This window comes from Oikopleura dioica, chromosome 2, assembly GCF_907165135.1.
Source record: "Oikopleura dioica chromosome 2, OKI2018_I68_1.0, whole genome shotgun sequence".
NCBI classification, from domain to species: domain Eukaryota; kingdom Metazoa; phylum Chordata; class Appendicularia; order Copelata; family Oikopleuridae; genus Oikopleura; species Oikopleura dioica.
The window spans coordinates 12,114,534-12,128,558 of NC_137292.1; the positions used below are offsets into that span (position 1 = coordinate 12,114,534).

The following is a 14,025-nucleotide window of genomic DNA, read 5'->3' on the forward strand; positions in this document are numbered from 1 at the left end:
GCTGGGCATCTGAGAATTCACTGCTTGACATAGCGAATGAAAATACTCTGCATATTCTTCATGTAATCTTCAAGGTCTGAGCGCCTTCTCTATAAGATCCTGGCGCATTATTTGCGCATGTTTAAGGCTAGGGTGGTCGATTTGGCCCAAAGCAGAGCTCATAAACTCTGGACTTGTGAATGCCAGAGTATCCCATAATAGCTTTAAAAAGAGATCTATCCTAGATCTTCTGAATTACAGAAGCTTTTTCCGTCATCCCAAGAAAAAAGCCACTTCCGGTGCCTTCAAAGTTGGCATCTCGGCCAAAATCGCGAAAATTGCCTATCTTCAGGGCTCCAAAACTCCAAAGTTTGCATTATGGTCCTATCTGTTCTTACTATTTTTAGATTTCTTGGACCCTAATCTTAAAATTTACAGAAGATTTTTCTCATTAGATAATTTTTTCTTTAGAAAATTTTTCAATAAACCAAGGTACCTATTTTTGACTATTCATTCCTATAAAATGCCCTGCGGGCATAGCCTAGACGCCACAAGCCCTACCCTAAATGAATGTCCTTAGCGTTAGCTTTCCAAAAATGTATCATATGCCACTATTGTAAAGGTTTGAAATTTCAAAATATTTGGTTCACTTTCAAAATACACTAATTCTCTGCAGCTTTGGTCGCAATTTCCGGGAGTTCGAGTATAGATAGCCAAAAAGTGCATGAGGAGTTTTTTGCTCCAAATTTTCTGAGGAATCCAAAAATGCGGGTCAAAAAAAGAACCTGAGACTTGGCCGAAATCGACCACCCTAGCCTTAAAATGCAACGAGAAACTGTGAATTCTCAGTAAAAGCTTCTTTATTTCAACTTCGGTATTGCATAATGATTGTTCTATCGGCTGTACAGTAGTTTCCTTTTAAATCAAAGGGCGGAAACTGAGTCAGAAAAATTTCGCGGAGCAGTAATGACTTGTTTTGAGGTTTTCTGTTTTGCCTATCGTGAGATTGACAGAAACGCTCAATTAACTTCGCAGGGCACTTTCTTTGAGATTTAACAGCCACCAACTTACGTGTCTCTTCCCTTCTCTCTTGCCCTTTTTTGTAGCAAAACTTTTTATTGAGTAATTTGTTGAAATTAACTGCGAGTTTCTTTATTTTGAATTGGCGCTTTGGAAAATAAACTTGTTGTTTCTATCTCGGTAGCATTTACAAAAATACTGTGACGCTAATGTTTGCTTCACCTGACACGATATCAAAACAGTTAATACTGAGGAAGATACAGGAGCTTATCGCAAGGTTCATCCGTAATTAGTAATCAAACTCGGAAATCGGAGCAAATCAACCCTGAACTTTTCATTCCGCTCATGACATAACAAATTTTTGAGCTCACGCAGTTTTAGAAAGTGAGCAGCTTATCCTTGTTCAAGGTTTTTCCCCGTGGAAAATAAAAAGAAAAAAGGTCAGGTGCACTTTTGAGGAATTTGCTTCTTGGTGTCAGTTACTTACTTTGCCGACCTTGGAATGCGGCGGTAATTAGGCACCAACGCCTTTAACATCTCCCGATCTTAATAGACGCGAAAAGTTAGCAGCCCGGGCATTTCTTTTCATTAGCGCCTTTTTAAACTTTAAGCGCACTAAAGTTTTTCGTCCAAAAATCAAGAACATGTAAAAAAATTGCCACTTTTAAGGATCCTCCCATCAAGATGAATTTGGTCAAAATTTTCTGTATTTTTTGGTCATTTTGGGTTCTTTAGACAACGAGGAGAAATTTTTATGTTGTAAATTTTTTCGCTGCTATAGAAATTTTTGACTAAAATTGGCTTTAATTTTAAAGAAACATCATTTTTTCTTTTTGAAAATTAGTGTCCACGTTTTTAAAACCCTTTCTTTTATTTAGAGACCGCGGGCGACAAAAATCTTCTGAGAAGAAAAAGAATATTTCCGTTTAGACGAAAGATCAGATTAATTTGCTCATCTTTTTGCTCAAAGACCGCTGTTCCAACAAACAACACGTGTCTCGTGCTATCTTCAATTCTTTCCTTTCCAGTATCTTCAAGTGTGAAAATAAGGGCGGCTTTAATCTTTGGCGCAGCGACCACTAAAAGGAATTACCGGTTCAAGCAGTACGCCAAGACCGCCACTTTTCGCTTAATCTCGTTTTCCAAGAGCACAGAAACATATTTTAAAGTGAAGAGGAGGCCGCTTTTAGAAAATTTAAGAAACGAGTCAAAGCGTGAAAATTTAGCGGGACGAATTTAACACCTTTGAAAAACGACGAAAAAAGTGAAACTAAATTTTTAAAGGATTTTTGGGGTTCTTTAAATTACAGTTTTTCTTGTCGGGAAATTCAAAATTTCGGTTACAGTATTCAGATTTTGCGTGTTTTCGCGTCCACGTTTGGAGCGCCTCGTTCATCCCATAACAAATTCGTTTACTTCCGTTTGATATTCGCGCACCGCGAAAATCACCAGCCGCGGTCACTGTTAGCTAATCGCTCCCCCCGTTCATCCAAGACGTCGGCGCAACGGACTTCGCGGAATCGACTCTCACGAGGAGAAATTACTATTTGCGCTGGCATTGTTTGCAAAACAGAGTATTATTACTGTTCTAACGTGGTTCCGGATTCGTAAAATTGTGAAAAAGCAAAACGCCCTTGCATCGAAAAATAGCCATTCTGGGGGTCAAACAGGGACACGAAGCCAACTAGTGCTAGAATAAATCGAAGACGATCGCTGGTTCAGTTGAAGCTGTCAATTTTCTTCCGGCTGATTCTTTATTGCCACCTAATTATCATTCTGCATCTAAAATTAAAATATCTCATCACATGCTTACTGCTCGCAACAAGGAAGAAATGATACTGACAAACTTAAAACGAAGCTTCAAGGATCAGCTTGTTTTAAATGTGCGAAAAATGATGCATGTGGCTTTGGTTAGAAAAATCCGCTTTTAATCCCGCGCAGCTTGTTTCGGTTCTCCCAACAAGGTCAAATTTGTCTTCTTACTCACAGCTGGAGAACACGTAGTTTTTCTTTTACTCGAAGCTTTAGAACAACTCTTTTAATAAAACTGCAGAAACAGTATTTTGCTGAATTGGACCCACGTGGCAAGCTTATCAAAATATATATCCTTGTTTAATGGATTTTAGAGCTTTGCGAATGTCTCTCGGAGGAAATCGCTGTCACACTCTTCAAAGCGTTATTATTTAATTTACAACTTTTGAAAAAAACGGCTGACGAGGGATTTTAGAAAGTGTCTCTTTTTTTCTCTCTATTTTTATTATTTTTTTTATTTATGCGCTGGAGAGCACTGTTTTGGGAATATTTTGAACACGCGTTTGACACCATGTTTCCCTTGGCCAGAACCAAACGCTCCTCAACATACATACAGTATGCAACATACTGTATTAATCTGATAATGCGGAAAATACGATCCAATTCAGAGACACAGGCAGGATCAAAGGTAGAACCCTAAGGGAGTTGATGAGAAAAAGCCTTCTCGAAAAATGGATCAATTTGCTCTACCACCCTTAATAATACGTACGCATATTTCAATCCAATCATCGGCGAAGCCAAACAAAAGCGTCTAACTGCGAATTTCCGCCGACGATGTAGCATTTCTTGAGTAATGTCATTACAGTCGCCCTACCCATGACGAGCAGTAAGCGGCTTATGCAGTACCTAAATTATCACCTCTTCTTCGTTCCAGGTTTTTCTGATTTTCATAGAACACCACAAGCAGCTCCCGTTGAATTTTTCAATATCTCCTTGTTGTCAAATGTTGCAATCGCGTGGTGAATCTGTTGACACGCAGTCTGAGCGAATTCTTTTGATTAAGGTCATGCAAGCAACGTTGCCAAAACAGCCCAGATGTAAATTTAAACATATCTAATTCGATCACAGGGGTCAAAGAAGGTAAGTAATATGATGCTCAAATGAAAGCTGAAAAAATCAGCAATTTTTGAATAAAAAAAGAGTTCGATAGCGCTAGAATTTCAAATAATGGAGAGAATTGATCCGCCGTTCTAAAGTGTAAAATATCACACTGAGAAATGGAGAAGGGACGCCCGTCTAGCTGGCCACAAATCGAAAAATTGCGGGAATTGGATTTTGGACATTTTTTCCGAGTTGGCGAGATTGGATTTCGGCCGAGCGGCGAAAATATCCAATTAATCCAGTTCTTAACGTGGCTCTCAAAATGTTCTGATTCCGAGCTCAGCAGGTGTCACCTTAATTAAATACTATTTTTTCCTACAATTTTGCAAAAGAAACGAATATTCTTTGGGCCAAAGACTTTGGCGTCGCTTGCAAAAAACAGTCCTTCGATGATAATCCCATTGCCACAGTGTAGAGAAAACTAGCCGCAGCGCATCACGTGACTCGGATGGAACTCGTGGAAGCCAAATCCGATCCTCCGCTTCTAGAACAATAAAGCCTCGTAATTAGCCAAACGGCGGATCTCTTCAATTTTACTGCTGTTCTTTCAGTGAGGATCAGACCTTGTCTGATTGTCTGTGCTGTTGTTAATCGGATGAGCGACAATTAACGAAGCAGTTTATGTATTGCCGGATGAGCAGGAGCGGAAATATTTGCTAAAACACATGTTAAGCCATTCTAAGCTCGTTTATGATGGTTTAAAATCAGCGAAAACGTGGATCTTCAGGGGTTCCTCTTGTTCATCTTGCTTGAAATATTTCCACCACTCAAATGCGGGGAAAATCAAACAGCGCCAGATTTTTTTCGTGGCCAAAAGGAAGTTCATTTTTTGACTCTGTTAAATTACCGTTGTGAAATCACAGCTTATCATTAGAATTTCTCTGTTTGAAAATAAATAAAATCCGGTTCAAAAATTGTGACTACGTAAGAAAAAATGATGTGCCAGGTAGATAAGTTTTTCTTGTACTCATGTTTCTGCGAGGGGCCGCTTCTGCGAAATGAATAAGTCCCTGAGGTTGATATGATGGGTAAAGCGACCCAATAATTAGTCCTTTTAAGCAATTTGAGGTGGCGAAAACTAGAGTTTCCCCGCGCAAGAACTAGCTCTTGTGGCGAGCTCATCCCACCGCCAACATGTCTTACCCACAGCCACCAGCAGCTCTTCTTCTTTTATTTAATCATACTTTAACGTGACACCACAATATAGAAAAAAAATCCACTTTTCTACCGGTAGTTGGCCGATCAATTTTGTTAGAGAAAAAGTACTTGTAGAAATCAATCAAAATCTCGTCCGGCAATTTTGGGCCAACTAATGGTCGTCCGGATATATCCTTGTGTTTCTCATGTTCGAGTTTGATAACTACAATGATCTACAACAGGTCAAATTCGATCGACAAGAATCTGAAAATCTACATGATTTTTGTTTATTCTTGAAAGAAAGAAATGATCCCATCTTTTCAAATTTAGTTTCCATTAGAGAGGATAAATGAGATGTTGCGATCATCTTCTTCTAGCTGAGATTGGTAATTGTCATAATCCGTGCGCTGGTGGAGATGCAATTATTATGATTACAGGGCAGCCGGATCGTCATCCTCGGCGGTCAAGGTTGAGAAAATTTGAGGCCGCGAAAATGAGGTGTCACGAAAACACTGAAAGAGTTTAAATTACCGCCCTTCGAGTTGGGAAAATTGAAGATCTTGGATAATCCATTGCTGGGAAAAAATGCTCGGCGGGGGATCCAGTCTATCAAAAAGCGGCAAAATGGAACGTGCGAATTATAATTTTGAAAACGATGACGACGGATGAAGTTTTTGAAAAAATGCGGAATCGAGAGTTTCGAGCGAAGAGTTGATTTATTGGACACAATCGCATTTTTGCTACTTTCCGCAAAATAAAATGAAATTTCAAGCCGCAAATCTTCGGTCACCGGTGCATTCGAGTTCGAAATTCGAAAAGCAAGATTACACACGAAAATGATCGATTTTTGACGATTTTGTTTTGGAGCACTCTTCTCGGCCGAGGTAAGAATTGCCGCCATTAGTATCGCTAATTCGTCAGTCTACCACGTCAAGTCACACACAGGGGTTAAAATGCTTAACCCGCGCTCGGCTCGGCGCGTTACAATGGCATGTGCATAATTCGGGTTAAATTGACAACATGGCTCCACGGGGAGGGGACATTTCCACGAGGCTCAACTGAATTTTTTCCCACGTGCTTGCGCAAGGCCACTTGTTCTTGCGCCTTTTTAGAAGCGTGTGCGAAATGTTCATTCAACAAAATACAACTTTTACTCGATTCTCACACACGCTGCTGAAAAAATACTCGCTGTAACAAGTTACTAATTGAATTTCTACGCCTTTTAGAGGCTCCATTTCAGCGTTCTCTACTGTCGAGAACAACCAGATTTCGAGCCTCGAGGGAGCGTCTTTCCCCCACTTGAGGAAATCTCAACAAGTCAGGAAATCGCGAATCACGCGACTTCCAAAAACTGGAAACGTATCTATTATAAACAACCTGTAAAATCGGGTCTTAGCTGGGTGCTTACACTCTTACGATTAGCCGCATTAATCCTCAAATATTTTCCAAGTGAATGAAAATTCAATATTTGGCGATAAAATTCGCGAAGCGAGCTTGCCGCGAAACGTGTGATCGGACATATAAATTCAGTGCCATCGCCACATCCATCAAGTACCAATTATATTCATTACAGTTGTGCCAACAACTCTCTTCGAGGAGACGCTAAAGAAGATAAGCGTCAAGAGTGATTGTTTCTCGGAAGAAATGAGCCAATGAGCCAACATATTCAACAGCCGATAAGATACAGGACAATCAATATCCACTCAACTCGAGAGGAAGATATTGATGAGTATTCGATTAGTTGCAACCGTAAAAAAATAAAGTGGTATTCACCATGAGCGAAATTTTTCCATGGCAATTTGTCAAGCCATAAAAAATGTTCCATCTAAAATCGTTGGTATTAAATACTGTATTTAAGAAATACAGGAACACTTAATCTTTTCGATGTTTGGTATAACATTGATCATCAATATAAATGGTATCGAAAAAGCAACTCGAAGATATCATATCTCTTCTATATAAATCTTCATGTCTGTCCCTCAATTTTACTATTATCAATAGAATGTCTTGTTTTTGTTTAAAAATAAAGATGGGCTAATACCCTCTGTTGGTCTTCCTCTGCGGAAAGTCGAGCTTGTAACCGACTGTGTGAGAGTTGTTTATGTTTTTTGCGTATGTTCGAATAAACACGTTTGGCAGGCACGTGCGCTCAATGAGAGGAAACGGGCGCTTCCGAGCGAAACCGAACGCTCGGTCAAATGCAGGATGATGTGGAGGATTGCGTGCACTCTCTTCAGTGACTTCTCGGAAGTTGCAGCCTTTTATTGAACTTGAAAAATCAGCACCAGAAAAAAAATGCCAAAGCCGTTTTGTTCTGCGAAGCGAAGTCTTGCCAGCTAGTCGATCTGTCCGAATTGCGGCTCATTTCAATTTTGCCCTGACGTTTCTTGACGGCTCCAAATCCCCAGATTTTGTTCCACCTCATACCAATCAAGCGAAAATTCTATTTCCTCCAATTTTCAATTTTCGGGGAGAATGAACTTTAGAAATTGCAAATTTATGAATTCGACCAATAAAAACGCAGCAAATAATGGAACAGCGCCATCAATATGATTTCTCCAATTTTCTATAAACCTCTCTAAAGATTAGCTTCAAAAATGCTCTCGTAACCTTTTACTTGGGAAATTTCATTTCCTGTTTCATTTAGTGCTTGTCCTTCTATAACTTATATTGCCCTTTTTCGCGTTCTTTTCTGGGGTCGGAATGTTACGTGGCAATGGAAATCAAAATAGCAAAAACCTTTTCGCACCGGAAATGGGATTAAAAGTTACTTTTTGGAACTGCGCTGTAAATGTTAAGGGCACGTAGATCAAACTCGTCCTCACCCGAAATTGTCGCAATTCATTTTCAGCCAATAAGAAAGAAGAAAATGCTTGAATAGCGACTCCAAGCGAGTTATTTCACAATTATTAAAATTACTCAATGGATTCTTCTGATGAGCGACTATAAGGAAGAATTATTGAAGAAGTTGAATAACTTACGAAACGAGAAAAGTCGAATTAAAAATAGAAAGTGCTCTTGGGGGCAGAAGTGTTCTTTGAAAAAGAAGAAGCTTGAAGGCGATCGGAGATGCTTTAGAAATTTCTTTCAAATAAACTGGTCCGATTCGATAATTCAGCTAAACTATTAAATCCCTTTTTCCGCTCATTTTTCAGCAGAAAAACTGACACAGCGAAATTCGATAATTGGCTTGAAATTCGTTCTTTCAAAATAAGTAACTTCCGAATTTAATTAATTAAGTGTCCCTCTTTTATAGGTCGACGATTGTTGATTTTCGGGGCGTAAGTGTGTGGATACTTAAACTTTTGATAGTTGAAAATCTCTAAATAGGTTGCTCGTACAGAGATAAGGAGCGTAAGGAGAGTGCCGATAAGGGACGTGAACCATTTTTTGGAGCAACTGACCGGGGATGAGCTGGAGCGGCTTTATCCCGAACTTTTCTGAATTTTCGCCTGTCTACTTTAAGAAATTCAAGGAAACAAGGGTAAGATGCAAAAAGGCGTTGTAATTCGATGAAAGAGATGAGAACTTTCAGCGAAAACTACGGCTCATCCTTCAAGTCTTGAACTTAGGTGTGCATCCGCGTAAAAGACGTGTGATTCACTGTCAGAAGTCAGAAGGTGGTAGATACTTATGTATGACAGGATCTTGCGGTCACAAGCGAAATCATCTTTGGCGGAACGTGAATCCAACGAGCAGCATCGACTAATAGACACTTTCGAACGCGGTGATTTTGGGGACATTCTCGTTCCATTTCTCGCGGTCGACATTTTGATGGAACGCCTCATTTTCTGAGATAAAGAAGATTTTCAGGATTTAGCGTCCGTTGACAATGTGGAATTTATTCGATTCCGGGAGGTATTTTTTTCAGAGAAAAAGACGGTATTCTTAACAATAAAATCAGCAAACAAATCTTCAAAAATAAATCTGAAAAAAAAACATTCAACGAAAAAATTCCTTTCTATAAAGAATTTGGTAGAACAATGATTTTCTCCCAACATGATACCTGCAGCTGTAATCTCCTCTATTAATTTCTCATTACTTTAAAGTAATTACATGAATTTCAATAATTAAACAGCATGTAATCTAACTCCAGCAGTCCAGGCACTCACAGCAAGTTTCAAAACAAAAATAAACAATTCCTGACTAAGTACTGTTAATATCGATTGTGGCGCTCAATAAATAACGTGAATTTCGGAAGTGGAGCGAGTTATTCTGGATTTCTACAGAACTGGTTGTTATCAATTCGATCTTTATCCTTTTTCTGTTTTATTTTCTATTTTGAGCATCGTTGCGGGCTGCCGTTCCATCCCCAAGGGTCGCTCTTGACCGGGGACGAAAAATCGGAAACGCGCGCGGCGAATAATTCTAGCGCACTTGATCAGATCACCGCCAATCATGCGATTGGCCCCTCGAGCGCGAAAACAGATTTTGTTTATTAGAGCTCAATGGGCACGTTGGATGATAACGTGCGCACAAAAGAAAATTCTAATGCTTGGATTCTACGCTAGGGTTCTTGAGCTTCAATTGATATTTTCATCGAGCATCTCGATCCGATTTCGAATTCGTTCCATCACTTTTCCGTGAATCCAAAGATTGTCGACTAAGCATAGATTTGATAGATTCAAATCTCGATTTATCAGCGGTATTTATTTCATAAGAGAAAAAAGAACAAGAGGCAGAGAAAGTCCAAGAAACGATGCAGAATTCCCACCACCATCTGAATTGTTCTTTCCTTCGTCGTCCTCAGCAACTGGCCAATCTCGTCCTGATTTGCAAGTGTTCGTATCAGAGTTGTCCCAAACCCGATCTTCCGTTGGAATCCACTCCCAAATCGGTTCCATTCCACCGGCCTTGAAAGTATGTTTGTGACCTAATTTTCAACGATTTTGTTATCCTTACTTTTAGTTTTGCGGACTCAACTTCAACAGCTTTCCACACTCGAAGAATGTTGTCACTGAAAGCATCAATTAATTTATGACAAGATCAAGAGTGTCAAAACATATGATTTTCGGTAAGTAATCGAACTTTCTTCAAGATCGCTCAATTAAGAGTCGCAATTACCTCGCAACTCCTTGGATAATCGTTCGAATCTCGCTCTCAGGATAGTTTTTCTGCTCTAGTCGCTCGATGAGCTTCGCCATGACTTAGAAAAGCACCAGGTTAAATACAAACGCAAAACAATTATTACCAAGTGGGTACTTGGAAACATCCTCAGCATCGTGAGGCAAAGTTCGAACGCCATTGTAGTCGCCACCGATTCCAACATGTTCGAAACCTTAATATTTAATGCTAGCCGATTTTCTCATCCGCTTACCTATTTTTTCTCCGATATGCATCATGTGATCAACAACATCATCTGCAGTTACACAAATAACATAATTTCCATCTTCGTCCTGCGAAACAGCGTTTCGTTTGACAAAATCGCTGAAGTGGATAAATTTTAATTAATTTTACGACCTTCTGACAAACGTGTAAAAGACGATCATAATGACGCCGCCGTTGTCCTTAACCAAGGGGAGAACATCGTCTGGAACGTTGCGGTGAGTGTCAGCCAGGGCCCGCGCAGACGAGTGCGAAAACATTACTGGCGCGGTCGTGTGGGCCAGTGCAGCTACAAGTACAAGATCGTTAGTAACCTTGATTAACCACAAGATCCCCTCCCCACGATTGTCGACTTAGCATCAAAATTGTACCTCGCATGGTATGGTGACTGACATGTGAAATATCAACAATCATGCCGAGTCTGTTCATTTCCTTCACGACTTTGACTCCAAAGTCCGTCAATCCTTCACTAGTCTTGTCATCATCCGGGCTCGCAACGACCCAGGGCAAGCTGCAGCTATGCGTCAGTGTCATGTATCGAATTCCGAGCTCGTAGTACTGTCTCAAAATCGCCAACGACTCTCCGATCATGTGTCCTCCTTCTAGTCCCATTACAGAGGCTATCGAAAACTCGTCTTTTCGGATAAGGTCTTCTGCTTCTTGTGCCGTTTTCGGAATGATCATTTCTGGGTAAGCATCGATCATTCTTCTCGTAACATCTAGTTGCTCAAGTCCCCACGAGACGGCGTCTTTTGATTGGAGGAGCAGCCCCAGTAAACGCTCCAAAATTGCGCCCTCAGCTGACCTTCTTGAGCCAATGGGATGGAGGTATGAGATCTGACTTGGTATTGCATGTCTGGTGGATTTTGAGCAGGCTCGCGTTCATAGAGGTCAATTTTTCCAAGATCCTACAGGAGGATGAATGTATGCAAAGATTTTGTCATGTTAATATACTTTTATATAATCAAAAGAACCTGATTCTCAGGAAAAAGGTCGGTATATGTCAAGGGAAGATCATTGTGGCCGTCGAAAATTCCATGGTTTTTAAGGTACTCGTTTGCCTTTGCAATGTATGCTGCAGACGGGGACTGGTAAGAAGCAACGCATTCAGGCAAATTCTTAGGAGCTCTTTCATTGCCAAGTATTTTCGCATCAGTAGCGGCCTATTATTTGGCTTAGAATAACCTCTATTACAGATATTGTCGCATAAGTCTGCAAGACAAAAAACAAATGCGCCCTCCAAAAATGAGCTGTGGCTACTCATTAGCGGCTGAATCTCTTCATCTACACGTTTAATCCGAGTGGGATGAAATCGAACCCAAGCAATATCTTAAAACCTTAAGGGTCACCACTTTTTAATTGGCGATATTTAAGCCTCTCCTGAACCGCAAAAAATGCAGCAAGCTTCATTTCCCGAGGTGAAAGTACTCTCTTTAGAATCGACAGAATATCTGAGAGTTTATATTGCCAATAGTACAGTCAATATTTAAAAAAGACGCAACACAAAGAAGTTGTTAAATTTAATGAAAAGAGATCTTTTGGAAATTTCCCGAAACTAAGCTAAAGTTTCAAAAACAACTCGCTGTTTTTCCAAAGATTAGCACTTTGGAAGCAACAGTTCTGGTGAGAACTGATATTGACTTGATATTGAGTATTTTATTTTGCCAAGAAATCGCTAATCAAAAAGGATCAAGCACAATAAAAGTATATTTGTCATCGGTTACCATACTTCGGTAGACACGCTTTTTGCAGAAAATGGAAAAAGCGACGAGTTACCCTTCTAAGATGAAATTAATTATTGAATTGCGAAGTTAGATCAATTACCTCTAGTAGACAAGTCACTTGTAAAACAAGTTTGGGACAAGTTATTCTACTGTAATAGACAAGTCCAACGATTCTTCAATCAATGTTCGTCGATCATGTTCCCTCAGCAATGCCGATAACAGCCATAATTACGAAGCCACCGAGCATACCCAAATTTTGAATGAGCAGCCGCAGCCATTTTTTCTCGGATGCATTCTGTATCTTCAATTCTGGCATAATGTCGACAAAGGGGATGTACAAAAACAATCCAATTACACAGGCCATCAGCCAGTCGGACGCACCTGTATTTTCTGAAAAATAAAGATTACAACTCCTCTTGGCCCAAATCGTCATGTTTTTTGGAAATGACAAAATAGCTGACCCATTGAATTTAATCTAATTTTTCACCTGAAAGAGCTAGGCCTAAGTAGAGACCCCCGTAGCTCCAGAAAGCCGAGAATGTATTTGCTCCTAAAGCAGCGGCATTCGACAAGCCAAAATTGATGTAAATCGTGAAATCTGCCAGCTCATGTGGCAACTCATGAAGAAAAATAGCCAGTGAAGTTGCCAGACCAGTTTCCCAGCTTTGCGCCCAAGACACTCCAATAGCAACTCCATCGACAAAATTGTGCACAGAATCTCCGACTAGAATTCCGAGAATAGCACTTCTGTTTCTCTTCCTTCTTTCTTTGTTAGAAATATCTTCCTGTAATTCAGGACGCTCGTTGAGCTCATTCTGAACGTCAGGTTTTGTCGGCGCGATAGCATTTTCGGATGACTGTAGATCAGGTTCTACAGGATTTCGACGCGATTTATCAAAAACGTTGAAAAAATCGAGAAATATTTGATTCTCTGCCGGAATTTTTAATAAACCCTATTTGTGGGAAGATATTATTTTTGCCGCATGGCTGAGAACCTAAGAGAACCGCGAGCCTGATCCTGATTCTCAACTTGATGCGTCTCTGAGCCGCCATGAGAGTGTCCGTGACCAAACATGAACGTCACTTGCTCAAATACCCAAAAAACGTAAATGATGCCAATGACGACCGACAATTTCTCAACCGCATGAACGTATCCTTCTGGAGTCGTGATCCCTAGAACTTCGGGTAGAAAGTGCAGAAGCGCAGATGCTAGCATAGTCGAAACTCCGAGGGCGATGAAGAAATCGAAAATGAGCTGCATCGTCGATTTGGAAAGGCGCTTTGTGCAAATGATTATTCCGATACCAGCCACGGCGACCAAAGTGATGAGGGTATTGGCCAAAGTTGCGTAGCCCCAAGCTTGAGCTTTCGTCTTTGATAAAAGTAACCGTTACTGTGTTTTTTCAAGAGATAAGAAATTAAAAATAAGACGGGATTATCTTGTTCAAAGCAAGATAAAAGTATAAACTAAATTTTTCTAAGATAAAAAAAGAGGGGCCAGTTTGTAAACTCTGGGGCAAAAGTCTTTATTATCGGGTTAGCGATATCTATCAGAGCTTCTTGCATGATGCATTGCGTCTTAAAATAATTCTTATATTTAGGGTTACGAAAGGGTTAATTGAGAGGAATACGTATTAGTAATAATAAGACTCATTTTATTTTAGGATGCATAATTACCCATTCTTCAGTTTCTCTCTCAATCATAACAAAAAATATCGAAAACCGAAACAATTTTTTGCTTGATTTTCAATTTTGAAACTTCAATTTATAGCAAACAAATGTCCTTGGACTTTTGAATGCACATAAATATGGCTGCTAAAATGACCGAATTTCACAATTCCATTTGCAAATTCCGGAGCTAATGATGCTACTCATCCATAAAAAATCTAAACGAAGCTTTGACGCTTTGAAGCTTGTTATGAAAATT

The 14,025-nt window shown here is 39.9% G+C and overlaps 2 protein-coding genes across 2 annotated transcripts; both read right to left on the reverse strand.

Moving 5' to 3' along the window:
- Positions 1-9,678: 9,678 nt before the first annotated feature.
- Positions 9,679-11,784, reverse strand: LOC145698306 (dipeptidase 1-like). Its single transcript, XM_081775505.1, is given in 10 exon segments — positions 9,679-9,902; positions 9,952-10,006; positions 10,114-10,195; positions 10,241-10,327; positions 10,367-10,476; positions 10,522-10,663; positions 10,746-11,129; positions 11,132-11,282; positions 11,349-11,537; positions 11,761-11,784. Coding segments are annotated over 10 exon segments (1,428 nt in total). The 3' UTR covers positions 9,679-9,698.
- A 507-nt stretch (positions 11,785-12,291) lies between these two features.
- LOC145698307 (zinc transporter ZIP4-like) lies at positions 12,292-13,802 on the reverse strand. Its single transcript, XM_081775507.1, has 4 exons — positions 13,776-13,802; positions 13,111-13,470; positions 12,586-12,955; positions 12,292-12,488 (listed from the first exon to the last, which is right to left on the reverse strand). The coding sequence occupies exons 1-4, from the start codon at positions 13,800-13,802 to the stop codon at positions 12,292-12,294; spliced, it is 954 nt and encodes a 317-aa protein (XP_081631633.1).
- Between the last annotated feature and the right edge of the window lie 223 nt (positions 13,803-14,025).